At 55.1% G+C, this 23,444-nt stretch overlaps 9 protein-coding genes across 9 annotated transcripts; 4 read left to right on the forward strand and 5 right to left on the reverse strand.

The window, feature by feature from the left end:
* Positions 1-2: 2 nt before the first annotated feature.
* LTR77_003941 (uncharacterized protein) lies at positions 3-587 on the forward strand (the record flags this gene model as incomplete). The annotated part of the gene is made up of 2 exons (XM_064801196.1): positions 3-333; positions 388-587. The coding sequence occupies 2 exons, from the start codon at positions 3-5 to the stop codon at positions 585-587; spliced, it is 531 nt and encodes a 176-aa protein (XP_064661147.1).
* A 173-nt stretch (positions 588-760) lies between these two features.
* On the reverse strand, positions 761-1,324 carry LTR77_003942 (uncharacterized protein; the record flags this gene model as incomplete). The annotated part of the gene is made up of 2 exons (XM_064801197.1): positions 761-1,156; positions 1,202-1,324. 2 exons carry the CDS (start codon positions 1,322-1,324, stop codon positions 761-763), a joined length of 519 nt encoding a protein of 172 aa, XP_064661148.1.
* A 619-nt stretch (positions 1,325-1,943) lies between these two features.
* LTR77_003943 (uncharacterized protein) lies at positions 1,944-2,890 on the reverse strand (the record flags this gene model as incomplete). The annotated part of the gene is made up of 3 exons (XM_064801198.1): positions 1,944-2,144; positions 2,199-2,567; positions 2,618-2,890. The coding sequence occupies 3 exons, from the start codon at positions 2,888-2,890 to the stop codon at positions 1,944-1,946; spliced, it is 843 nt and encodes a 280-aa protein (XP_064661149.1).
* Positions 2,891-3,297: 407 nt separating this feature from the next.
* Positions 3,298-8,118, forward strand: VPS8 (Vacuolar protein sorting-associated protein 8; the record flags this gene model as incomplete). Its single annotated transcript, XM_064801199.1, has 1 exon — positions 3,298-8,118. One exon carries the CDS (start codon positions 3,298-3,300, stop codon positions 8,116-8,118), a length of 4,821 nt encoding a protein of 1,606 aa, XP_064661150.1.
* Positions 8,119-11,272: 3,154 nt separating this feature from the next.
* On the reverse strand, positions 11,273-12,871 carry LTR77_003945 (uncharacterized protein; the record flags this gene model as incomplete). Its single annotated transcript, XM_064801200.1, has 1 exon — positions 11,273-12,871. One exon carries the CDS (start codon positions 12,869-12,871, stop codon positions 11,273-11,275), a length of 1,599 nt encoding a protein of 532 aa, XP_064661151.1.
* Positions 12,872-14,546: 1,675 nt separating this feature from the next.
* On the reverse strand, positions 14,547-17,859 carry MSB1 (multicopy suppressor of a budding defect; the record flags this gene model as incomplete). Its single annotated transcript, XM_064801201.1, has 2 exons — positions 14,547-17,605; positions 17,661-17,859. 2 exons carry the CDS (start codon positions 17,857-17,859, stop codon positions 14,547-14,549), a joined length of 3,258 nt encoding a protein of 1,085 aa, XP_064661152.1.
* A 1,253-nt stretch (positions 17,860-19,112) lies between these two features.
* Positions 19,113-19,774, forward strand: LTR77_003947 (uncharacterized protein; the record flags this gene model as incomplete). Its single annotated transcript, XM_064801202.1, has 5 exons — positions 19,113-19,141; positions 19,199-19,321; positions 19,382-19,435; positions 19,502-19,602; positions 19,728-19,774. 5 exons carry the CDS (start codon positions 19,113-19,115, stop codon positions 19,772-19,774), a joined length of 354 nt encoding a protein of 117 aa, XP_064661153.1.
* Positions 19,775-20,040: 266 nt separating this feature from the next.
* Positions 20,041-21,366, reverse strand: LTR77_003948 (uncharacterized protein; the record flags this gene model as incomplete). The annotated part of the gene is made up of 1 exon (XM_064801203.1): positions 20,041-21,366. The coding sequence occupies one exon, from the start codon at positions 21,364-21,366 to the stop codon at positions 20,041-20,043; it is 1,326 nt and encodes a 441-aa protein (XP_064661154.1).
* Positions 21,367-21,626: 260 nt separating this feature from the next.
* On the forward strand, positions 21,627-23,301 carry LTR77_003949 (uncharacterized protein; the record flags this gene model as incomplete). The annotated part of the gene is made up of 3 exons (XM_064801204.1): positions 21,627-21,782; positions 21,839-21,892; positions 21,946-23,301. 3 exons carry the CDS (start codon positions 21,627-21,629, stop codon positions 23,299-23,301), a joined length of 1,566 nt encoding a protein of 521 aa, XP_064661155.1.
* Between the last annotated feature and the right edge of the window lie 143 nt (positions 23,302-23,444).

The raw sequence follows: 23,444 nt of genomic DNA on the forward strand, positions 1-23,444 counted from the left end.
CCATGGATGCCGAAAAGGACAACGCCAATCCGACCATCATCAACCCCTCCGACCTCCCATCTCGCCGACGCGAAGCGCCCACGAAGAAGCAGCCAAGAATCTTTGACTCCCTCGCGCCCGCCTACCCCAGCCTGGCGGATCCCCTCTCCTCCCCAGAAGCCTCTGACTCTGACTCAGAAGAGGAAGCGCGGGAGGAGATCGATGAGCAGGAGGTGTACGACCTTATCTCGACCATTTCCGACCCGGAACACCCGCTGTCGCTTGGTTCGTTGGGCGTGGTGACGCTGGACGATATCGCCATCAAAGGGCCAACGTCTCCGCGGTCGCGCATCAGTACGGTGACAGTCCTGATCACGCCTACCACTTCGGCATGCTCGCTTACGACAGTCATTGGGTTGGGTGTGAAGGTGCGGTTGCTGAACTGCTTGCCGCCGCGGTTCAGGATCGATGTTAGGATTAAAGAGGGCACGTCGAATACAGCAGATGAGGTGAACAAGCAGCTGGGCGATAAAGAGCGAGTTGCGGCGGCGATGGAGAATAGGAACTTGATCAATGTTGTGAATACGATGCTGGCTACTTGCGAGTAGGAGCGATGGTCGTGCCTTCCCTATGGATATCGCCCGTCCTCCGACCTTAACCTGACCTCACCCTTACAATCCACCACACGCCAAAGATGCAATGATATGACCCAGACTCCACCATGATATGCACAATGCTCGCCACCGACGCTCCAAAATTCAAAGATGCATCACAATCCTCGCTACTGCGCAGCCGGCCCAGGTGCCGCAACTCCAGCGCTACCACTCCCCTCACCAGGTCTGCCAGTCTCCCGCCAGTTCTGGTCCGCCATCGCCTTGCTCGCTCCTTGTGGTGGCTGGTATACCGGCGGCGGCGCTTCATAGTTGTTGTACGCAGGCGGAGGCGGCGGGTATCCCTCCATGCCGTAGCTATTCCGAGCCGGATATGGGTACTGCGGTTGCTGCTGCGGAGGGTAGTAGTACGATCTCCTCACCATCCAGCGGTGGTATGTGAGCGGTGGGAGACCTCGGCGGACGCGACGTTGGGCGTGGTAATAGCCGCCAACGAAGAAGAGGAGGAGGGCGGCGAAGAGGATGGCGACGATGGCGTAGCGCACGGCCATACCGGTCTGCGGGTGCTGTTATTAGACGGTGTAGATGTAGCTCAGTCAGACATAGCTTACAGAAGTCCACCACCAGTCGACGTCTCCATCATCGTAGCTGTCGTAACCGTTGTATCCTCCGTATCCTTGGTTGTTGTTGTCTCCTATGGGACCTCCTTGCCTCTTCCAAAGGGTCGACGCCATTGTAGGCTCGGTCGCAGAATGTCACGCAGACTCGCTGATGATGGAGGTTGGTCGGCCTCGCCAAATCTCGTCGTTGCTGCTGTTTCTCAGTCGCTCCCTGCTCGTGCCCAGCAAACGAAGAGCGGGATGTGGAGGTCGAAGCGAGGGTAGAGGACTGAGGGGGAGATGTCGCCAACACGCTTGCAGGGTGCAATGCGTGCTCGAAGAAAAGGGTGAAGGTGTGTCTAGGGCGTCGAGGTGGTGTGTTCAGGTTACTTCCACAATGAACGTTGCGTTGCGGCAAGGGCAAGTGGCCGGGGTCGTCGTCAATCACTAGCGCTTTGTTTCAACCTCGCGCTTGGACTCATTGAAGGCGTGTTTCAGGTTGTTTGATAAACTATTCTGGGCGGCGAACATACCTAGGTAATGAAACTATCCTAAACGTGTAGGTGCAGTTGTGCATGCATTATCGTTGGATCACGACCCGCTGTTCGGATGGATTCATCGGAAGGGCAAGATCAAACCTTCCGCTTGAACGTCTAAGGAAGAGGGACTTGCACGTACAACGGCTCAATGTTTGCTTTCGCTAGTGCAACACCGTCCGAATGTGAGGCTTAGGGGTCGTCGACGCTGTGCTCATTCATAGATAGCTGCCACCGCTAAACTTGCTTGAAAACCCAGAAGCCTTGTTCATCATCTCTTTCCTCTGCGTCTGTCCGATGCGCATGCCGCTGCCCATATCCTTCTCCCGATCGAAGGCGCGTTTGCTCGGGTCGTCATCTGCGTCCGGACCAGTCGTCTTTGTGTGCTGGTCCATGAGTGATGGTCCTCTTGTTTTCTCCTACGCAGTGTTAGCAGATGGAGCCAAGACGGAAGCGTGGGCGGAGAAGCGTACCGTATGCTGCCGTATCTTCTTCGCAGCCGCCTCATCTTTCGCCGCATCTGGAGCTTGGCTTGGCCCTGACGGCCCAACAGTACTGGGCTTCGATGTTCCCATCATCTCGTGCGCCAGCCGCTTCTGCTTCTGCTCTGCCGTCTCGTACCACGACGAGCTGTCCTCCCCTCCTGCTTGCGGTGCTTTCGCCCCTTTGCCCGTATTGAAGCCTCGTGCTCGTTGTTTGCTAGGGTCCATGCGTGCTGCTAGGTCGTCCTGTTTCGGCGGCATCATCATCCAGTCGTCTCGCTTTGGCTTCTCCTCTGGAGCTTGCTTGGAGTCCGAGTGATTCAAGTAACCTGGCCCATCATTTGTGTCTACGTCGTTCGCCTGGGCACGTCAGTAACCCTGTCCCACGAGCTTTTTGGAACCTCACGTACCTCTGTTGGACCACTGGGTAATGCAGGCCCATATCCGTCATCGTCGTCGCTATCAGAGTCTTCTGGGACCTTCGGAGGTTCCGTAGGTCTCTCATCCAGCGGTGCAGGAGGCATAGCCGGCCCCATCACTCTCCGTCTCTTCTCGCCGCCACCAGGGCTCGCTGGCTGGTTTGCGCCGGAAGCTGTAGTTGGCGCAGCTTCGGCAGCTTCTTCTTGCTTTCGCTTCCTCTTCGCGAGTAGATGTGGCGGTAATTCTGGGCCTATGTCCGACATCTTTTGAGCGGAGTAGGGGTGATGTGGAAGGGGAGTGGTTGGGGTGTGCTTCGCCGTGGAAGTTGAAGCTCTTGGAGCACGGATGCGGCTTGCGGCGTCAAGGCCGCCTTGAACACCTCAAACCTCGAATACTTGGTCTGAGAGATCGAACCTTCTGGAAGAGGGCATATCTGGGTCACTGCATTCAGCAGGTAACGCTTGAGATCACTGGAAAGTCTTATGCCGGGACCTTGAACAACACAGCCACATCCTCATCCTTCAGGAACCAAAGCTCCGGACAACATCTAAGAGGGCTCATCGCTCTACGCATTGGCGAATACATCTAGGGAACGCGGGTAGCCCCAGCTGCGGGTCATCACAACAAAAGTGTCTATCTGAGAAGCAATGTCACTTCCCAGAACGGACCGATGAGCTCCAATGCTGGAGGCAGCCACTCTGGCGGCGACAATGAGGATATAGAGGCCGACGAGGCAAGCAGAAACGACCATGCGAGGCTTGATGAACGGATCAAAGAGGAGGAAGTGGATGTGAGGGGTGGCGCCGTGCCGGAAGGAGATCTAGAGCACAACATCTGGGCGGAAGACGAGGCTTTGGCGGAAGAGGAAGGGTCTGGGGATCAAGGCGAATGGAGCGAGGCTTTGGAGATGCAAGAGGACTATGCTCAGCTTGATCATGGCCGTGCTGAAGACTCAGATGATGTCGTGCCGGACGAGGGCCCAACAACACCTCGAATGCAGAGCCCTATACCAAGCCCATTGGGCTCCGGCTCGATTCCAGACGACACTCCGTCTTTACATGGATCCCTCATGTCTTCACCTGATCGCGGAGCATCCCCTTTGCCAAAGAAGCGTGCAATGCGTAACGTATCTGGAGCATTGCAACCATTCGAGAGGAGATTCGAAGCACGACCAGCAGCCGCAAGATCACCTTCATCTCGAACAGGGTCGCCCGCTTTCCTCACCCCTCATTCTCGCCAGATATCGATATCCTCGCAGATCTCGCAGATATCTTCTCAGGGAGGTTCTGCAGACACTGACACGCCGGAAGCGCCATGGGATGTTGTTCGATGGACAAAGCTGCGAAAGATCACGAGTCAAGCGTTCTCTGAGGCAGGCAGACGCAACTTTGGCCGACCGACGTGCCTCGCAGTGTCTGCTTTGATTGCTGTTGGGACTTCGAAAGGGCTTATCCTGGGGTTCGACTATCATCAGACCTTGAAGATCATCATCGGTCAGGGAACAAAGGCAACAGAGTGCGGTAGTGTGACAGCTTTGGCTATTGCCGCGGACTACTCTACCATTGCCGCAGGCCATGCAAACGGCCATATCTTCACCTGGGAGATCAACAGACCATCGCAGCCATTTCTCAGGATACCGCCATTAGAGCGGAATGTCTTGCAGCAGAAAGAACACCCGGATGGCCACGTCGTCAATTGCGCGATCTTACATGTAGGCTTCTTGGGCACACGGCATACTGCTCTGGTATCGGCGGACTCGTGTGGCATGGCTTTCTCACATCTCGCAACTCGCGGCTTGGGTCCAGTCACTCGCACAATCAAGTCGACGAGACTTCTAGGCAGATACCCACCTGCTGACCCTCAAATTGAACGAAGTCGCAAGCCCAGCTCTGTTCTAGCATTCTCTCCGCTTCCTCTGGGTAACGTGGAGCAGCCGACAGACAACATGGGATTAACAGCGCTCTTGACCCCATATCTGCTGGTCATTGTTTCTACCACCCCGGTGGCACAGACTCAGCACAAGTCAGCAAGACCAAAGGAGATCTCTCCCCACAGCACTCTAAGCGGTTGCCTTGCTTGGTTTCCAGCTGTGAAACTGAAGACCGCTGGAACTTACGCTGGCAAAGGCTCATCAGACACGAAGCTTGTCTATTGCTGGTCAAACGTGCTTACGGTGCTTGACGTGAAAGTGGTTGACAGTGGCGAGCCTGTTGATTCTACGAAGCCGGCCAGCCTCGAGTTCCACTCCCGGAGTCGATGGCGGGCAGAAGAGGCCATAGTCGCTGTCCAGTGGTTGGGAAGATCAGTCCTCGGCGTGCTCACGATCAGTCAACGACTTATGATAGTCGAAGACGGGTCGCTTCAAGTCACCGACTCTATCGACTTGCTCCATCGGCACGTCTATCACCAAGACTTGTTCTCGCAGCAATTGAAGAGCGTGGTTGAACAGCTCAACTCCGCCGAGCCGTCGCTACACGGTGTTGTTGCGGATGCTTTCTACATGAGCTTCCGAGTCTATAAGGGCCGGACATTCTTGCTTGGCTTCAACGACCTGACAGTGGGTACATTGTCCAATTGGGCAGACCGTCTGATGGCCTTGATGGAAGCTGGTGATCACATTGCAGCCATCCGCCTTGCGACAGAGTACTACGGCGGAGGTGCACACAACGTGACCGTAGGCTTGCCCGACGTCGATAGTGCTCGCCACTCCATGGTGAGGGAGCGGTTGCTTGCAATGATCTCCGCGTCGCTCAACTACACATTCTCGCAGCACGATGACGGTCGCGAGACCAGACTTCGGGAACTTGCAGCGGTGTGTTTTGATGCCTGCGTCATCATGTGTGAACAAGACCACCTGTTTGGAAATGTCTTTGAAATATTTGAGGATGCCGACGAGGAAGATATCTTCACCTTGACGCTGGAACCATTTGTGTTGGACGACGAAGTCACTTCAATTCCGCCTGAAGTCGTCAAGACCATGGTCGCCTACTTCATATCAGAAAATCAAGCCGCTCGACTCGAAGAGCTTCTATGCAGGCTTGAACCGTTGTCCTTCGATCTCGACCAGATCACTATGCTATGCAGACAGCACAGCCTGTTCGATGCACTTATCTACATCTGGACGCAAGGCATCGGCGACTTTGTAACACCTTTGATCGACCTCATGTCTGTCATTAAGCTGCTCGACGACGGTCCGGACGATGAAGATATCACCGCCAATCCTTTCTACGACTCTGCCATGAAGACATACCCATACCTCGCCTACTCGCTCACTGGAAGGAGGTATCCGGGCGGCGAGTCTTTAGATGACAATGTTGCTCTCCAAGCCAAAGCTGATCTCTACGAGTATCTGTTCTCCGGCCGGCCGTCTTCATGGCCTCCAGGGGGCCAGAAATCATTCCGGACGGCGACGAACGCCCAGGACGAGCCTGCATTCCCCTATTTGGTTCTGCTGCTGCGCTTCGATACACCCAGTTTCATGAGCATGCTCAACGAAGCATTTGAAGACGCTTTCCTGAACAGCTCTCCTGATGAGTCCGATACCAATGGCGCTGGCAAGGTCAACGGCGTACAAAGCAGACCGGCATATAAGATGACGAGGCAGTACGTGATCAGTATTCTACTCGACGTCATGAAGCAAGGCGATTTTGATCCAGAACAGATCATCTACATGGACATGTTCGTCGCACGAAGTCTACCGAAGTACCCAGGCCAGCTCGTCCTCTCCGGCTCGTTGCTCAACACTGTTCTACAGCAACTCTGCAGACCGCCTACCGAAGAGTTGCGGGAAGAATGCGAGCTCAGCGTCGAGTACCTTCTGTCTGCTTATCATCCTTCAGACCAATCGGCGCTGATCAATGACTTGCGCGAAGCTCGCTTCTATCGAGTGCTGAAGTCCGTGTACAGGGGCGCCAAAATGCTCAACGAGCTGCTTGAGACGTACTTTGAGGATCCTAAGGATAAGGGCGGCGTCTTTGATCGTATTGCTTACTGCTTGCGTTCAAGCACAGGACTCAACGAGAAGCAGCGGCAAAGCATCAAAGACGTCGTCCAAGCGCACACAGAGGAGCTGGCCGAAATCAATACAGTGCTTCTGGCCAGGACACTTGCCACACACGCATTCGACCTGCTCCAGCGGTGCATAGCGGACTTGCAGGACTCATATACGCAATTTGTGTTTCTGCGCGCTTTACTTGAGCCCACACTGTTGCGAGATCAAACTGCCTCTGGATACGGCCCTCTGCCACAAGAACAACAGTCTGCTTTCGTCGAACACTATGTACAGCTCATGTGCAAGCACGATCCGACTCATGTAGCTGACTACGTTGGCTTACTGCCTACTGGCGACCTACGCCTTGATGAGGTCCTACCCGTGATGGAAGACAGTGGAGTCGTGGATGCAGCTGTTGTGCTTCTCACCCGCGATGGCCTCGCCCGAGATGCAATGGACCGTCTGGCAACCCACCTTCAGAGGCTGCAGCATACGCTCGTCGAGCTCATTGATGCCGCTGCCGGAAGTCCAGACTTCCGAGGCACGCAGGAAGCGGCCCAAGATCTTGTTGACGGCATAGAAAAGTACACCAAGGTCGGTAGCTGGCTGTGCCAAGGGCAGAGCGCGAACGCACAGCGCCGACCAAGGCCTCGTACAAACCTTGCTTGGGAGATCAAGGAGGATGATCTGGACCTTGATGAATACCTCTGGCTCAACCTGGTGGACGTTGTGGTGCAAGTGACTAAAAGCGGATCGCAGGCGCTGAGAGATATGGAAGAGCACCCCACTGAAGTGGATCTCGAGGTCATGGATGTGCCGAAGCTGTCTTCATCGCTCCGGTCGAACGTACAACAAGCGTTCACAGCGTTGCTGGCTGCAACCGCGACACCAAGTATCAAAGGCACCGGCGATCAGACGACACGAAAAGCAGCACGAGACCACCTTAGCTTCTTACGAGTGCTACGCACCTTCCTGACGCGAGCCGCGACTACAGCGCCCTCAATCTCCGATCTGCGCGCTGTCCTGTCGGACGTCTTCTCGGCATACACATTCGAAGAGGGTGTACTATCGTTAGCTTACGACTTGCTGGGCTCGGACGTCTTTGCAGACATCGAAGAAGCCAACGACCTCCGTCAACGTGGTTGGCGGCCCCGAACCCAAGTTTGTGAGCACTGCAAGCGCCGTGCCTGGGGTCCAGGGATCGGCGAGATCGTCTGGGAAGAATGGATCGCCCGAGAGCAAGGGCGAGAGGCCGACAAGGCACGGAAGCTGGTGGAACGAGGAGGCGGTGAAGAAGCGAGAAGGCTGGAAAGGGGCAAAGCGAAGGCTGCTCAGTCGTCGTCAGAGGAGCCGCACAACGAGGACGCACGGAGGCTGGCGCTCGTTGTGTTCGCTTGCCGGCATGTGTTTCACAAAGTGTGTCTGGATGCCGATTATAGGGAAGGGAAAAACCCGAGGCACGAGAAGTATAAGTGTCCGTTGTGTATAGAGCCTGCATAGCGATGGTATGGGATGAGGTTACACTGTGTTGCTTCTCGTACCATGGTTCGTCGGGCTGCGCGTGATCGTCAGCTGCACACCAAGAGAGCGAGGGCGCTGGCTAGTTATTCTTGCCCTATTTGCATGAGATAAGTGACTGTATCCGAACCTGTCGATGCATCCCGTTGGCCCTTGGTTGCTTCCAATTCACTTCTGGAAAGCTGCACGTGACTGAGCTAGAGCCGATTGGGCTAGCTCCTTTCTACTTTTGACCTCACCGGACAATTTCCTCCCACCCCTACCCCCCCTCCGTCCTCCGCCAAGTGCCAAAATCCGGATTCAGCGCTATGCGCAGAGATGCAAGACTGCCGTGATCGTCTGTCGTGTGCCGCTTCGAAGCGACCGGTCGACAACATCACTTTGGGAGGCCGCCCCCAAGCCACAGCCGCGGTCCAGTGTCTAAGCGCAGCCTTGCGGCATTATCATGGTTCCACTCGTGCTCAAAGGCGAATGCAACGCATCACCGGTGCACCGCCCCGAGCGACACCTTGCGTCTGGGCTTGCCTCGGTGATGATTACACAAGACCACTGAAGTGGTGTCGAAACAGAGGTATGTCACCGGAGTCGTACGAAAGGCACTCCGTGGCCCATGTGTTCTCTCGTGCCCACCGTTTATCAAAGCACAAGGCTTCTCACTGTCTCTATATAACTTTCCCTTCTTTCTCCGCTTCCGGGCACTGCTCGAGGTCACTTGTGGCGAAAACATAATCAGAGGCGTGCGAATGATTTTGATATTGACATTCTCACCGGGACATTGTCAAGCTCTCCCGGAGGAAGCTCCCGAATGCCCCTCATTGGCTAACGGCCGGTCGTCGTGCTACTCGCCATGTCAAACAACGCTCGCAACCTCGAGATCCAGGGCACCCTCCGCACTCTTATGGCAAGTGTGTGACACGGAACAGCAACTCTCGTCGATTGGGTGCTTCGTCTACGGGTAGAGCTCTCTAAGGCACACATCACAGCCACACAGACAAGGCAAGGCAATGCCTTGGGGAGTTGGAGCAAGTTCGCATGGCCTATACCTTCCAGCGGAGCCACCACGAGACCGCGTGAACAGACACTCTCCAAAATCTGGACCGCAGCATCACCACCTTAGACACCACCTGACAGGCTCCACGTCGTGCTATCGGTGGAGACGACGACACGGTCGCAAGCAAACAGCATGGGTCACGAAGTTTTATTGGTCGCCATCAAGGCTTGAGGGCGACGCTTGAGGAGGAAGTACCCCTGTTTTTGCTTGACGCTCCGCTGTCGACTCGACTGCGGATCTTGCGAGCCTCCGCTCTACACGTATGTGGTGGAGTCCCCAAAATCTGGTTCTTGCTCGTATTCGCCGATAACACGCGCAGCAGCGCCCTCTGTGCGAGCATGACCGTCACCAGATTTGCGCACAGTCCGCGTAAAAGGCTGAGTGATCCCGCGACAGGCCGTTTGTCCTGATCTATCTTCTCGCTACTCGATCTCATCTGAGAGAAACTGTCTCACCATGCAAGAGCCTCAGTATTTCAATAGCCTCGGAGATATCTACGAGGACGACACCTACGTTTTCGAAGGTATACCATACCGCACAGGCTATTTGCAGCAGGAAACGAGCACTATTACGGGCGGCGAGACGCTGCTCCAGAACGTCGGCTTCGGACCCCTTCAAGGAGCTCCATACGGTATCTCGGACTCCTCATATGGTATCCAGCACCCAACTGGACCCGGATCATATTACGAATATGACTACGGGTGTGCCGTTGCAGGCTCTGTACACGAACCACCGTGGGATCAATTTACCAGTCAAATCGCATCAATGCAAGGCACTCAGCGATCCGCATCCGAGGGTCAGCATGTACATCACCGCTTCATAGTCTCACACTGACACGGAGTAGGACCCGGGCGCTTGATACAGACAGGCAGTATACAGATGCAGGGACAAATTTGTCTCCCGACAGCGCAGAACCTCGTCCAACATCAGCCTATCCCGCAAGCAGCTTCCATGCCGTATGGTACACGTCTCGGCGATCCCAGTCGACCCTCACAAGAGTATGCCGGCACTGAACCCTCTAACCCATCTCAGTGGGCAGGGAAGCGGTTGATCCCGAGAAACACTCCGACTTCAAGCATTTCCTCCGAAAGATCCGGATCGTCCAGCGGCAGATCCAGATTTGCCTGCCCCAAGCCGGATTGTGATTCAACTTTGAGCCGCCAAAAGGATGCCGAACGGCACTTCTTGAGTGCTCATTGCTTCGCGGATCCAAATGTCACAAAGCTCGCTTGTTACGTAGAGGGCTTCTGGCATGTTCGACGCGACAAGATCCGAGAGCACTGCCGTACCCACAAGCAGAGAGAAGGCGAAGAGCGTTATGCTGAGATTTTGAGGAATGATTGGGCTCCTATCGCGCCGGTTCAGCCCCAGGAGAAGCGGAAGGGAAGGCGCAGCAGCCACTCTGCGTGTGGGTGACGATGTTTAAGTGATGAATGCTGCACTGTCGTTGCCGTTAGTATATCACTGTCGCTACAATGAGGGGAGGTCAACGCTGGTCAAAGTTTGGAAGGTTAGGGTTCTGATCGCTCCTCGGTGCTGTCGATATGATACAGAATTTACGGCCGTGCTTCATTGGCGTCTGTTCAATTGTCTTTGCCCGCGTCACGCCCCCAGTTCTTCAACGATGGTGCCCCCACGAACACCCACTGTTGAGCCTGCTGTTAAGTTCTGCTATGCCTGCTTTCTCAGAGAATTTGCTCTGTTATCACCTCCCTTGCTTGAAGTAAATTTCGAAGTCACAGGATCCAATCGCTGTAAATGCTGCTCGCGTCTACGCCCTTGGAGCTTGAGCCATCTCCAACAGCTCGTCTGGCCAACAACCGCTTCTCCACCATCTCCAGGTTTCCCAGCAAATGAGTCGCAGGATAATACCACGAGATTAATTGGGGTCGCGGAGAATGGCACAAAAGGTGTTCTCGAAGCGACAGAATGTTCTCAAATGCTCGGAGTGCTGATCAACATGTCTAAATTGTTCGCCTCTCCGAGAACCTCTCGCCGAGCTGGCTTGATCAAGTACCCATTACCTCCTCGCTCTAGTCTGCCATATGAAGTACAAGCTGATCAGAAATCCCACCCCCGCCAGGCCTATCCCGAGATACCACGCCGCGCGGTAGCCTGCCAACATGCCGTGCTCTGCTGTAAGATATGATCAACGCTACCGGCTAAACCAAGACCAGTGCTGATGCTGTAATTCACCATCGTCGAGACCAGACTTGCGGCAATGCCTTGATGTTCTCGATGTACAGCGTTGCTCATCAGGATTACTGCTGTCGGGAAGCTCCAGTTCATGCCGAAGGGCGTGATGATCACACTCAAAAACGTATTCGGGAAATAGCCCTGATCCGCAGGCGCCGTCACGAGGAACAGGCAGCCGAGCAGGAAGCAGAGCATGGCCGTGCTCATCAAGAAAGACACCCTCAGTCGCTTGAGCAGGAAGCTGACTGCGAGTGCTGCTGCTAGCCCGACCGGCGCAACGGGCCAGAATCTCAGGTAAGCCTCGAGCGGCGTATGGTGTCGGGTTTGCTCTATGAGAAGGAACATGTAGTAAGACCAGATACCGTGGGAGGCCCATCCTACTGCAACGCAGGACAATGTAAGACCTGCAACCTTTTTGAGGCCTTTGAGCGGGATGAGCGGCTGATGTGCCACGACCAGCTCCACGTACACGAAGGCAGCAATCAGGATCACGCCGAGGCCTAGTGTGACTCCGATATATGGATTCGACCAATTGACCAGGGGCGCTTGGTTGAGAGCGAAGTTGATGAGAATTAGTCCGCCGACGCCGGTAAAAGCTCCTAAGAAGTCGAAATGTTTGCGAGATTTCTTCGACAAATCCAAGTGGGGCGGGAGGTTGTCCGCAGGTATGACGAGGTATGAGAGTACCGATATCAAGGCTGCCACTGTTGAAAGGACCCAGAACGACCACGGCCATGACGCCGTCTCGGCTATGAGGCTCGAGAAGACAGCACCGGTCACCACCCCCAGAGGCCCGCTGCCACCGAACAGCGATATCTCCACATTGCGCTTGACGCCCATGGGAAAGTTTCTCCCAAACAGCGCGAGTCCATTGGGCACCAGGAGGGCCGGTCCGATTCCTTGCAAAGCCCTGCATGGCGTGAGATTCTGAATGGTCCCGTACTGGCTGAAGCCGCAAGCGACCGATGTTACAGAGAACCACACCCAGCCGATGATGACCATCTTCTTATGGCCATACATGTCGCCCAGCCTTGCCGAAGGTAAGATGCAGCTGCCGAGTGTCAAGGAGTAGGATGCTGTCGGCCAAGCTATCAGGCCGGGCTCATTTATGTTGTAGAACCTCGACAGATCGATGAGCGGGGCGAACGTCTGCGCCAGAGCGGCGAGGGACACGTGTTGAGCCAGGCAAACGTTGGTGATGAATAGGATCTCTCGTGGTGTGAATATCCTTTTCTTCGGAGCTGTCGCCTTCTCATCTTCGCTATCACTAGCGGAAGAGCCCAGCCAGCACTCGTCTTTCTCAATCCAGATGGGGAGTCCTTCCTTCTCGATCAGGTAATGGGTGTTTGCGACAGATCTGATAGTGTATGGCTGAGGAGATGGAGGCCTTTCAAGGTGTGGTGTCAAAGCTTCCGGCTGCTGAATCCCGTCGAGAGTGTCCGGTCTGATGATGAGTGAGCGCTCCGTCGGGTATAGCTGGGCTGTCATCGTCGTAATCGTCGTAGATGCCTCCTGAACCACGCTTCGATTTGAGGCAAGGTGATGCGGTTGACAATGATACCATAGAATTTGGCGATAGTGACGGCAATGGCGGTGGAGGACTGCTTGGTCTCCTGAGTGCGTAGAGTAGTCCTGAGTCCGATTGGATGGTTTCGGTGTCGCCGTGTTTGCTCAGGCGCCAGCCTGCTGCCGCGAAGATGTCCGCGCTGCGTGGCCGAGTTCTGCCCGATCCGGCAAGTGAGTCGGGGCGATGTTCGCTCATCTCAGTGACTCAGTCTCAACGAAAGGTGGTGACCTGAGTCGTCGAGAGGTGATGCTCTGCTTCTACCGACGGAGAAGAACTCCTTGAGGTGATCCCAGTGTGTCTATAACATCTTGAAGAAGGGAATCGAAGAAACCAACAGTTGACTGATATGGTCTCGGATCAAATGACAGCTGCTGTATTGGAGGGAAAGGTGCTGTAACACCGTTGCTATGTGGGAGAGGCAACGGTATATAGGGCAAATAGAAGATTACTTACCTCCACAGACACACAGGCTCGCACGTGTTATCACATCCCTCAGCCCAGGCTGCCCACGGAAATGCATTCTCATGCATGTGTAAGGAAGGATACTTGAAGCCAGCATCGAAAGCATACCAGTTCCTGGAGTTAGCAGCAACTCGAAAAGGTGTCTTCTCCGTGCAAACTCAAGATGGATTGAAGTGTCTGGTCGAAGATTGAGGCAGAGTATGTCATGCCGTAACCTTCTCCGCCATTGGGTTCATTGACCGTGAGGATCAGCGGAGAGGATTCCAGTGCCAGAGAAATTGAGTTGAGAATCCAGTAAACGCTCCATAGCCCATTACCGAGCCGGGCTTCGCAGTTTCTTACGGGCTGTAGAAACTCTAGCGAGGTTGTTATGGAGCCTTTGGAACTAGTCGAAATAAGCTTCAAGATAAGCTTGTCTCCCAAATCAGCTTCTCGAAATTGAGGGCAAGTACGATCGACACTCTCCTGAACTCTATAACTATAAGGGAATGCATTCGATGCCTCCGGCCAGGTCAACACCGGTCTACAGACGGTACGTACGATGTCTAGCCTGAGGAGTGCAAAGTGTTTGAAAAGTCTAGGATGGCCGAGAGTCCACATCATCTCTATAGAGAATAATTACAGATAATTACACACCCATACGTACGTACGCACTCCATTGGTATCTCGCAAGAAAAGACAACAGTCACTGCAAAAAAGATCAACGCTCCAAGATTCCCCGTCCACACCCGCTCGGAACCTGAGTGGTATCTCAATACCCATCGATAGTGACAAAAGAAAAGCCCGTCCGCGTGGTGTGTGAGGGAGGGTGTGTCGCTAGCATGACGCCGTAAAATTGGTTGGTATCGACAGTGGTGTAATGTGTTTGGGGTATCGATGCAAAAGGAAGTCGACGCGATGTTCGAGCTCACGGTAGAGTGAACCGTGGGAGTGGAAATGCGGTATCGTAGTTTGGTTTGGGGCGCGTCATCCATGGGTCGGCCGTCCCGGTAGCAGAGCGTTGGGATCTCGAAAGGCTTGCGAAGCTCACGCCCTACCCTTCTGCCCGTCCATACCGCCGGTGAGCTCGGCGACCCGCGCCTTGATCCGAGCAACGCGAGACTCGATAGCTACCACGAACGTTAGCTAGCCACCTCAACCATCTTCGCGGAAATACAACTTACTCTCCTCTCCACTCGTCTCTCCATCGTCCGTCCTGGCGCTCTGGCTGGGCCGACTCTGCATGCTCTGCTCTTCACTCGCTCTTGCGGCCCTGCGTGCAGCGTTTTCGCGGATAGTGGCCCAACGATCCTTCTCCGCTGGTGAAGCCTCATCCAGCTCTTCCATTGTAGCCTCAGACTGCGCATCGTCCTGCATCTCCGGCTCAGGCTGCTCCAACGGCGTCTCAAAAGCCTCGTAGCCGCTCTCAGGGCCGGCATGATAATCCATACGCGGGTTGGCGACACGCTGAGCCTGCGGGGCAACGATCTCCGGAGGCGATTGTTGAGGTGAAGTCATTGGCAGGTCCGCGGGACCTTGATCGAAGCGTGCGAATTCTTGGTCAGCATGCCTTTGATCCTGCGACTCAGTCGTCGAGATAGCTGCCGAAGAGTGATTGTCGAATTGACCGTGTGCCGCAGGCATCACGGGAACTGCTTCCAATTCGGATGCGTCCGAGTGATGAGACAGATTTGTCCTACTATCCTTGGGCGTAGGCGGCTGCGAAGGTTTCTTGCGCATGAGCGACAAGCGACGCATCGGCCCTTGGTCTGGAGGTGCGAGACCGTTGCTCTGCTTGACATCCATGGACTGGCGGTTAGACATGTCCTTCTTATTGCGGCCGAACATCTTCTTCAGTCCAGAAGGAGCGCCAGAGGCGTTCTGCTTCTTAAGCTTGGCGTTGCCGCTCTTCTGGGATTCTGGGCTCGTCTGCATCGCTTTTACAGCAGCGATGGCAGCAAGATTGTTGGTAGGGCTTGTTGGGGTCTGTGGTGACGTCGGCTGATCGACGCTCTGCTTCCTGAACGCAGGATGCGCTTGGGAGACAGGCTTCCTTGATACTCGGTTGCGAGTAGGTGAAGTCGAAGGACCCACTGCCATCTCCTTGTCCATTGCTGTTGGCGCCGCGATATCGGGGATCGGAACATTCTCGGCGTCATGCTGGGTCTCTTCAGGTCGAGCAGGTGTAGCCGTAAGCTCGGGAGACGCTGGTGGCAGTGGTGCTGACGGCTGCTCTTCCTGTGGTATTGTGGTGCTGGTTACAGTCCGTTCTTGCGGAGGCACAGCTGGAAGCTCGCGCTCCATGTAGCTTGCCGGTAGATTGTTGGCACTTGGTGAAGCCGGAGGAGCCGGGGATGGTATCGTGCTTGTGCGATCGCCAATGACGTTGTTCGACGAAGTCTTGCGGAGCAGTAGGTCCTCTCTGCTCATACCCGTGCCTGCATAGGTGTCGCCCAGATACTGAGCCCTCAAGGTATGCTTGTCGTAAGCGCCCATCCACTTCATCGCAGGTCCAGCCTCGGTCTGCAATCCCATCGTCAACGTGCTGTTAGTCTTCGAAGCGTAAGGATCGTCGTGTCGTCCACGTCGGGTCGCGGTCTCGTCATCCTTGGTGTCTTGTCTCTTTAGAGCCGCCGCAGCTTGCTTGATCTTCGACTGCTGAGCAGGCGCGAGACTAGTCCTGCTTGGTGTAGCGGAGGTCAAGCGCTCCGCCGGCTGTTCGGAGTCGTATGGCTTCTTGTTCGTGGATCTCTTGCGCCCGAGGCGTCCCCGCTTCGTGAAGCTGAAAAAGCTCTTCTTAGGAGCAATGTAGGCTCCCTCCTGTGGATCCGGCGAGGCACCTTTCACCTGCTCCTCCATGATCAACCACCTGCCATGCATGATGCTGGTCTCTATAACAGCACAACGGCCAAAGACAGCTTTACGCTCCTGGGGCTCTTCGCTAGCCAAGCTAATCATCCACACCCACCAGAAGGCATCGTCGAGGTTGATGTCAGTGATGGCGGCGAGCTCTCCAGGCGCCACGATCTCATCACCTTCGGGAATGTGTGAAGGTGTCTGTGCCCTGCTGCCGAGTGGAGGCAGCATGTGGTCAGGCGGCATGAGCAAAGTTGGCGTCTGGTTCTGATCGTCTTCAACAAAGCCAGAGGATAGGAAATCTGCCCAGGACGGTGTAGTTGGCCGAGCATGGTCAGCATTTCGCGAGCGTGGCTCCGAACGCAGGCCTCCAGATTGTGGCTTCGCTGCGGAGCCGTTCAGAGTCGCCGGAGTCTTTTGCAGAGCCTTTTCGTCCATGTCGCCGAACCCAAGGTTCTGGAAAGCAGACCAGCTCTCGTCCGTCTTGGTGAGGTTTCGATGTCTTGAGCGCGCCACCGATGAATTGGTAGAGGAAATTGCATACAGCACCCGCTTGCACTCCTCCGTAAGCGCATCCACCGGGTCCTCGAACTCGGAGTATTCGCGCAAAACTTGGTCTCTGTCTCTGAACTCGAAGTGCTTGGCTCGGCGTAGAAGAGCGAAAGGGGTTGGTGAGACCGAATCGACAATCATGACCACTCGTGGTGTCGGCGTTTGCATCAGAGTGGGTGTCTCTGGAGGGTACTCGGTCGACGCGAGGAGCGCTTGCAGCGAGCGAGGTATTCTCTCGATCAGGCTCATCGCTGGGTTGGCTTCGGGCGAGAGTGATCGCAGGTAGGCGAAGAATAAGTGACTGGAGGCGTCCGCAGCCATCGCCCATGAGCGGTACCCTCCTTCGAAACCTTTTCCATCGTCGGAGTGATCGAAAGCCCACCATCCAGCAAGCCGTGATAGTTTGCGACCACCCATACCGTTCGTCTTGCCATGCGCAGCTACTGCTGCCAGGAGATCGTAGAAGTCGTAAATGATGTTCTTGCGAGACGTGGAGTCTGCGCTCAGAGGAATGAACTCATCGAATGCGTTCCGTGCTAAGCTGGACTCGCTTTCGCCGATCTGGAAGCCCTGATATACGGACCAGCCGACGACTCCATCAGGCATCCTGCTCCAGCACCATTTCATGATAGAACACAAGACAATCGGCTCGGTGAGCCTCAGTTCTTGCTGCAGACTCGAGCCGCGATATTGGTGTGAACCTTCTGCGTTGGATCTGTAGAAGTTGCGAATGAAGCTGCGTGCGCCGCTGGCGTCTGTCGCAGGGCGGAAGGGTAGAAGCAGGAATGGCGCATCAAGTGCTTCGGCTGCTCAAATGTCAGCGGCCTGGTTGGAACCAACCTTCAATAGAGGATAGCCTACCTCTTGACTTCATCTCCGCTGTGCAAGTATGTATGAGCTCCTCCACCTCCTCTGGCACCACCGTCTTGCTGGTCCATTGCGTCTGCCATCTGGGCTTGTGAGGTTCGGTAGCCTTGCCGTTGGTGAGGTCAGGCGTGTGCTTGCCCTTCGACGACGGTTGCGCTCCCTTGTTCTTAAGCTTCGAGAGGAATCCCGGCATGGTGCTGGACGGATGCCGATTTCAATGCTGTATACGTGATCGAGCCGATCGGAGTGTTGCGCAGGATAAAGTGTGTCCCTTGCCTGTGCGTAGTGGCGTAGGTGAATGGTGGCCGAAGTGAGTGCTCGAAGGACGGAATATTGGTAGAGCGCATGTGCTGGCAAGCTACCATTCGCGTCGCGTCTCCTATATCTCCGTCAATTATATGCCGCTCGATTTGGCAAGGCTGCTGCTACGCCGCATCGGTGGGCCGTGAAAAATGTGAAGAGCCGCGCTATAACGCTGTACGAATAGAGAAGAGTAAGGAACGGCTGCAACTAAGAAGAAGTGAGGTGAAATCGCGTTCATGTGCTGGACATGAGTGACCCTTTTCTTTCCAGAAGGTCAAGGCACAGACGGAGCCGCCTCGCTTGAGGTTAGCTCCAATAGCAAGATCTACTTATCCCTCGACATCCACTAACAGACCATTCACTCGAATTGCATCCGCCACCGCGCCTACGATTGGAGCTTATAGGGACGACGCGGTATATTGTGTTTCATCACATGCACGACCAGGCACATGGCGCCGCGAGAAAGGCTCCGAAGCACGCCGCGCTCATGCGGTAACAAGCAAATGGGTCCAGTCCCACTTCACATTTCAAGGTTGCTGCCGGGAGATCTTCCCCGTCACCGCGCCGTGACAGGCGATCTTGGATGGTGGAAGAGATATTGGCTTCCTCTTCGCCCTGGGACACGCCGCTACAACGACATCCAAGGGCAGACTTCTTATAACAGTCTAACGAGCACAATGCACTACACCCAACTGCCAGGATCTGGCCACGCTGGCCACGTGCCGGCAGCAATATCCGTGGAATGATGCTGCGCCGGGATTGTGAATCGCAACACTTAACGTCCCGTCTCGGCAGGCTCGAAGGATTGACATAGCCGAAAGGCCATCAGCGTGTTAATTCATACCATCTCCAGACCGAACACACAAACACTCTGTGTGGGTGAGCGGGAAGCCAGAGACATGTTGAATGGCTTACGCCCATGAGGTCCTCGTGCAGACAATCGTAAGCTGCGTTCCGCAAGTCGTGATGTCATTTCTACCACAGTACTGTGATGCTTTCGCGATGTGGTTCATCCACCGCATTGTTGTCTCCTTATCTTGATTCCGTGTTTTGGTGAATTCTACATCACAGAACAGACAGATAGACAGGCTTGAGATACCTTCGGATCGATAGCAACGACATCAACAACACTCAGAGCCCAAGATGGTAAAAGACGACGAAACAGTCATCCAGTAAGTCGGACATACTCAACTCCCCGTCAACATCAACACTGCTAACATTGCTTCCAGGGAGTTCAACGAGCTCGTCAACATGACAGCTCAGGAGTTAAAAGACTGGCTGAAGCAGGAAGAGTCCAGCGACTCCGGCTGGAGCAAGGACGACGGCTCGGGCGAGACGGTCGGAAACGAGAGGTATCTTCCTCGTCCCTCGGACACGAAGCTGACCTGATCAGAGTGCTAACATCTCTACAGTGGCCGCAAGATCATCGCGATTCTGGAGAAGAATCCCAAGAAAGATCCGAGCAAGTACGTCCTACAATTGGCCTGCATATCACTTTGACAGAGTGGTGCGCTAATGCAGTGGTGATACAGGTACGAAGAGGATGACATCCAGCACATGCGAAAGGTAGTCTCGTACAATAAACGCCATCTAGCTCAGGAGGGCAAAGCGAAGCAAGATCCTGATTCGAAAAGTAAGTCGCATCGACCACTGGCAGGCTTCTCCAAAAGCGGATCAACTGCTATGCCTCGTTCTGCAGTGCTGTCACTCTAGGCAGATGTTTGAGAAGACTGTAGACTAACAATTCGTTCTCACCAGGCGCGCGATCGTTGAAGAACTGGGGCCATGATCCTCAGAAGACCTAGTCCGATTAGTCGGATAGGGTCGTATTGAGCGGAGCGTAATCCCGGTGGTGGTGGAGCAGTGGCTGCCACATCTCTTTCGAGAAGTATCTTTATGTTCTTCTCCGCGGGCGTAACGAACCTCATGCTACTGTACTGCCACGAGTTCGCCTTAGGAGACTGATGATCGTGGAGAAGCGGCTGTCCACTAAAGAAGCAGTCATGGCTTGAGCAGACTTGAGCAGCATGATATACACAACGACACGATCTCATGGCTTCAAGTACCGTGCTCAAGTTACAGAATGTAGTCCATCCAGTGAACTTGGGAGAGCCTCGATGGCCTCATACTGCTCTTTCGCAGACCCTGCATACATTTTACCACTCCTCAGGCGGTCCGCAACACTGTCCTTCGTCGCTCGACTCGCTTGTGCCCCCGCCTCCGCCCAGTCCTTGCCGCTTGATGCACCGGGATGGACGAGGTGGCTTTCGTCTGCTAAGCGTTCGATGAGGCGAGCAGTGCCTTCTTCGGCGGAAGATAGCTGCTTCCGGACATAAGCTGTCTGCTGCACGAGAGACTGCTCTTCGGATTTCGCTGCTGCCAAGGCTCGTATGAATGGTAGTGCGGCTACAGCAGACGATTTTGCGTTGGGATGCGACGGGCTCTGACTTCGTTGGGTGCTGCTTCTGTTCGACCATTCCGCTGCCTCTTCCGTGTTGCCTTCTGTGATGTGGGAAGAGTTCGTGTTTTGTACTACTCGATGCCGCGCTTCGAGGTAGCTTTCGTACAAGGTTTCGATATTGTCGAGATCAATCTCAGGGTCAGCAGTTGCACCGTTCTGACGCGCGCCTCCATCAGCCGGCTGTGCATCTGCTTCTGATTCGGCGATGGTGGTCAGTTGAGTTTCCATCCAGGTGGTGAGCTCCTGTAGTGCTTTCTGTAGACCGGCAACTTCAGCTTCTGCAGTAGTAGCTTCTCTATTGGCATCCGTAGCTTGCTCGGCCGCATTCCTCCGCTGCTCGTCCACACGGCGCTTCGAAGATACCACCGCTTTCTTCAGCTGCATCATCTTCGCGTCCACCTCTGGGCTTCGGCTGAAGGACGGTTGCGTGCTTGGTGGTACCGGAAGCTCGCCAACTTTCTTCCTGATTGAGTCGTCTAAGTTGCTGGCTGAGGCAGTCTCCGTGCTTCCAGAGGTCTTTGACAGCGCATTGTTGATGACGTTGAGCCTGCGGTGCTTCTCCTTTTGGCGGAGAAGGGCGATGTAGTCCTCGGTGGCGGTGCCTGAGGACGAATCGGAGTGACCTCCATTGACGCCCCGTCTGATCTGATCCAGTTCTTGCTTTAACCCGTCGTACTTCGCTTGTGCCTTGGAATGGGCCTCGAGTGCTTTCCAGTAAGCCCTGCGGACGCCGGTCAAAGAGGAAGGAGGCGAACCCAGGTGGGTGACTCCTGGTGCGCTGAGAGTGACGGTGGTGAGAGGGGAACCATCTCGGTCCAGGTGGTCATGGAGATGCTTCTGGAGGTTGCCTCTGATCTCTGCTACTTCCTCGCGGCGTCTGATATATGGCTTGAGGGCCTCTGCGACTTCGGGTAGCGGACATTCTTGGATGGCCATATCGTGTATCCAGTCCAGGTCGTGAAGTCTGCTGACATAGGTCTTTCGTCTCCGTCAAGGGGACTCTGCTCCCAGTTCCAATATTGCTAAAGTTCAGGTTCATTAGGAGACGTTCGCAACTGCTGCCAAGGGAGTCGACAGTCACGTGAATCAGCGTCTTGGCTTCTTAGTCTGTGCTTCGCGAAAGCCTGCGTTGCAAAACCGATCACCAGGCTGCCACAAGTCGATCACAACGTCCACTTTCGACCTCAAGCATAGCCATGGGCCGCGCATACACCCCCGAACAGCGCGAACAGGTGCGCAGCCTGCTCGAGCTGGGTCGCGATGAAGAGACCATCGAGAAAGAGACCGGCGTCTCCGACCGCACCATACGTCGGTGGAAGTTGGAGCTGGAGCGGACGGGCAGGATAGGCAAGGTACGCGACTCTTGTCATGAATGAAGATGTCGGAGCATGCTAACGTGTGCGGACAGCCACCGGAGAGCAGAACAGGGAGACATCGCGTCCTCAACGATGAGATCGAAGCGGTCAGTACCACTCTCACGTTGCTGCCGACATCCACAAACTAATCCGCAAACAGGCACTATTCGAACATGTTAAGAGCAAGCCGGACATGTCCGTCGATGATATGCTGTGGTGGATCTACGACAACTACAAGATCGTGGTCGGCACGCGAACCATCCGTAGGGTGTTTGAGCGTAAAGGCGACAAGCTCAAGCCGGGCAAGACCAAGGGACCTAACCGTCGCAAGAGTGGAGACGGCGAGGATGAAGACGAAGACGACGAGGAGGACGACTACGACCAGAGCATGAATATGAGTGCCCAAATGGACGACCAAGCACCGGCTCAACGCACTCCGGCCATAGCACCCTCGGCCGCTCAGCCAACTGGCCTGGTGCTGTATCAGTCGCCCTACGCGCCTGTGTCGGGATCGGGAGACCTACAACTAGAGAACCAACTCCGACAGGCGATGGAGCAGCAGACACCACAGCAGCAGCAACCGTACCCGGCTCTAATGGATTTCGAGGGCGACTTGCCAGACGACGCGGAGACCATCGAGCTGCAGCTACAACAGATCGCATTGCAGAAGCGCGAGGTGGAGCTCAAGCTGAAGATGCGCCGCTTGAAAGGAACGCCGGAGTCCGCTAACAGATCATCAACCAGCTCGCTTTACAACCCGACTGCAGCAATACCGCCACCATCCAAGCGCGACTCCCGCAGCAAGAAGAAGATTGAAGAATCTAAGCGTCGCACGGCCGAGCGTCAAGAGCGCATGCTTCGCGATCTCGAACGCCGCAGTCGCCGTCGTGACCATCTTACCGCCGAGTGGGTGGAAAGCAAAGACATCTGGCCGCTGCGCGCTCAAGGCTTGCTCGCAGACCTCATGCACCAGTATCAGCTGTACACGTACAGTCAAAACAACGAGGAGTTGTTTGGGTTGATGTATCAGCAGCTCTATGGTCTTGTGGACCACACCAAGGGCGACTGGGACACCAACAAACACGACGAGCTGCTGAGGGAGCGCATGAAGCGGAAGATGGGTCAGCTGCGAGCCAAGATGCAGAAGACTGGCGAGATTGTCAATCGCAACGATGGTTCAACGGGCTTCGAGAAGGCAGTCGACTACACGGGCGAACAGGCCGGCGCAGCGTTGGGAGACGAAAGCGAGATGGTGCAGGATCCTGCCCTTCATGGCGAGGATCCGATGCAGGTTCAACCAGGTGCTCCGAACATGCAACCCCACGACGACCACCTTCAGTACGACCCAATGCATCATGACCAGCAGATGCACCAGGCGAACATGCAGTACCCGGCTCCGATGCACTTGCAGGACCACGGCCAGTACCCTTTGATGGACCAGCACCACCAGATGATGCCGTATGCTCCGATGGGATCGCAGCAAGGGCTGTCGCATCAGGACGGGTTGGTGATGTAGATTTCTGCTAATGATTGAGTCTTGAGTCGGGCGGTCAGAGAGAAATATCAGACATGAGCTTGCGCGGGTTCCCTTATGCCGCTACAATGTCGTTGTTGCGATAGATTCTCTACCGAGCCTGATTTGTCTTTGCTCTTTGCTCG

This window comes from Saxophila tyrrhenica (assembly GCF_035928015.1).
Source record: "Saxophila tyrrhenica strain CCFEE 5935 chromosome Unknown scaffold_5, whole genome shotgun sequence".
Classification (NCBI taxonomy): Eukaryota; Fungi; Ascomycota; class Dothideomycetes; order Mycosphaerellales; family Extremaceae; genus Saxophila; species Saxophila tyrrhenica.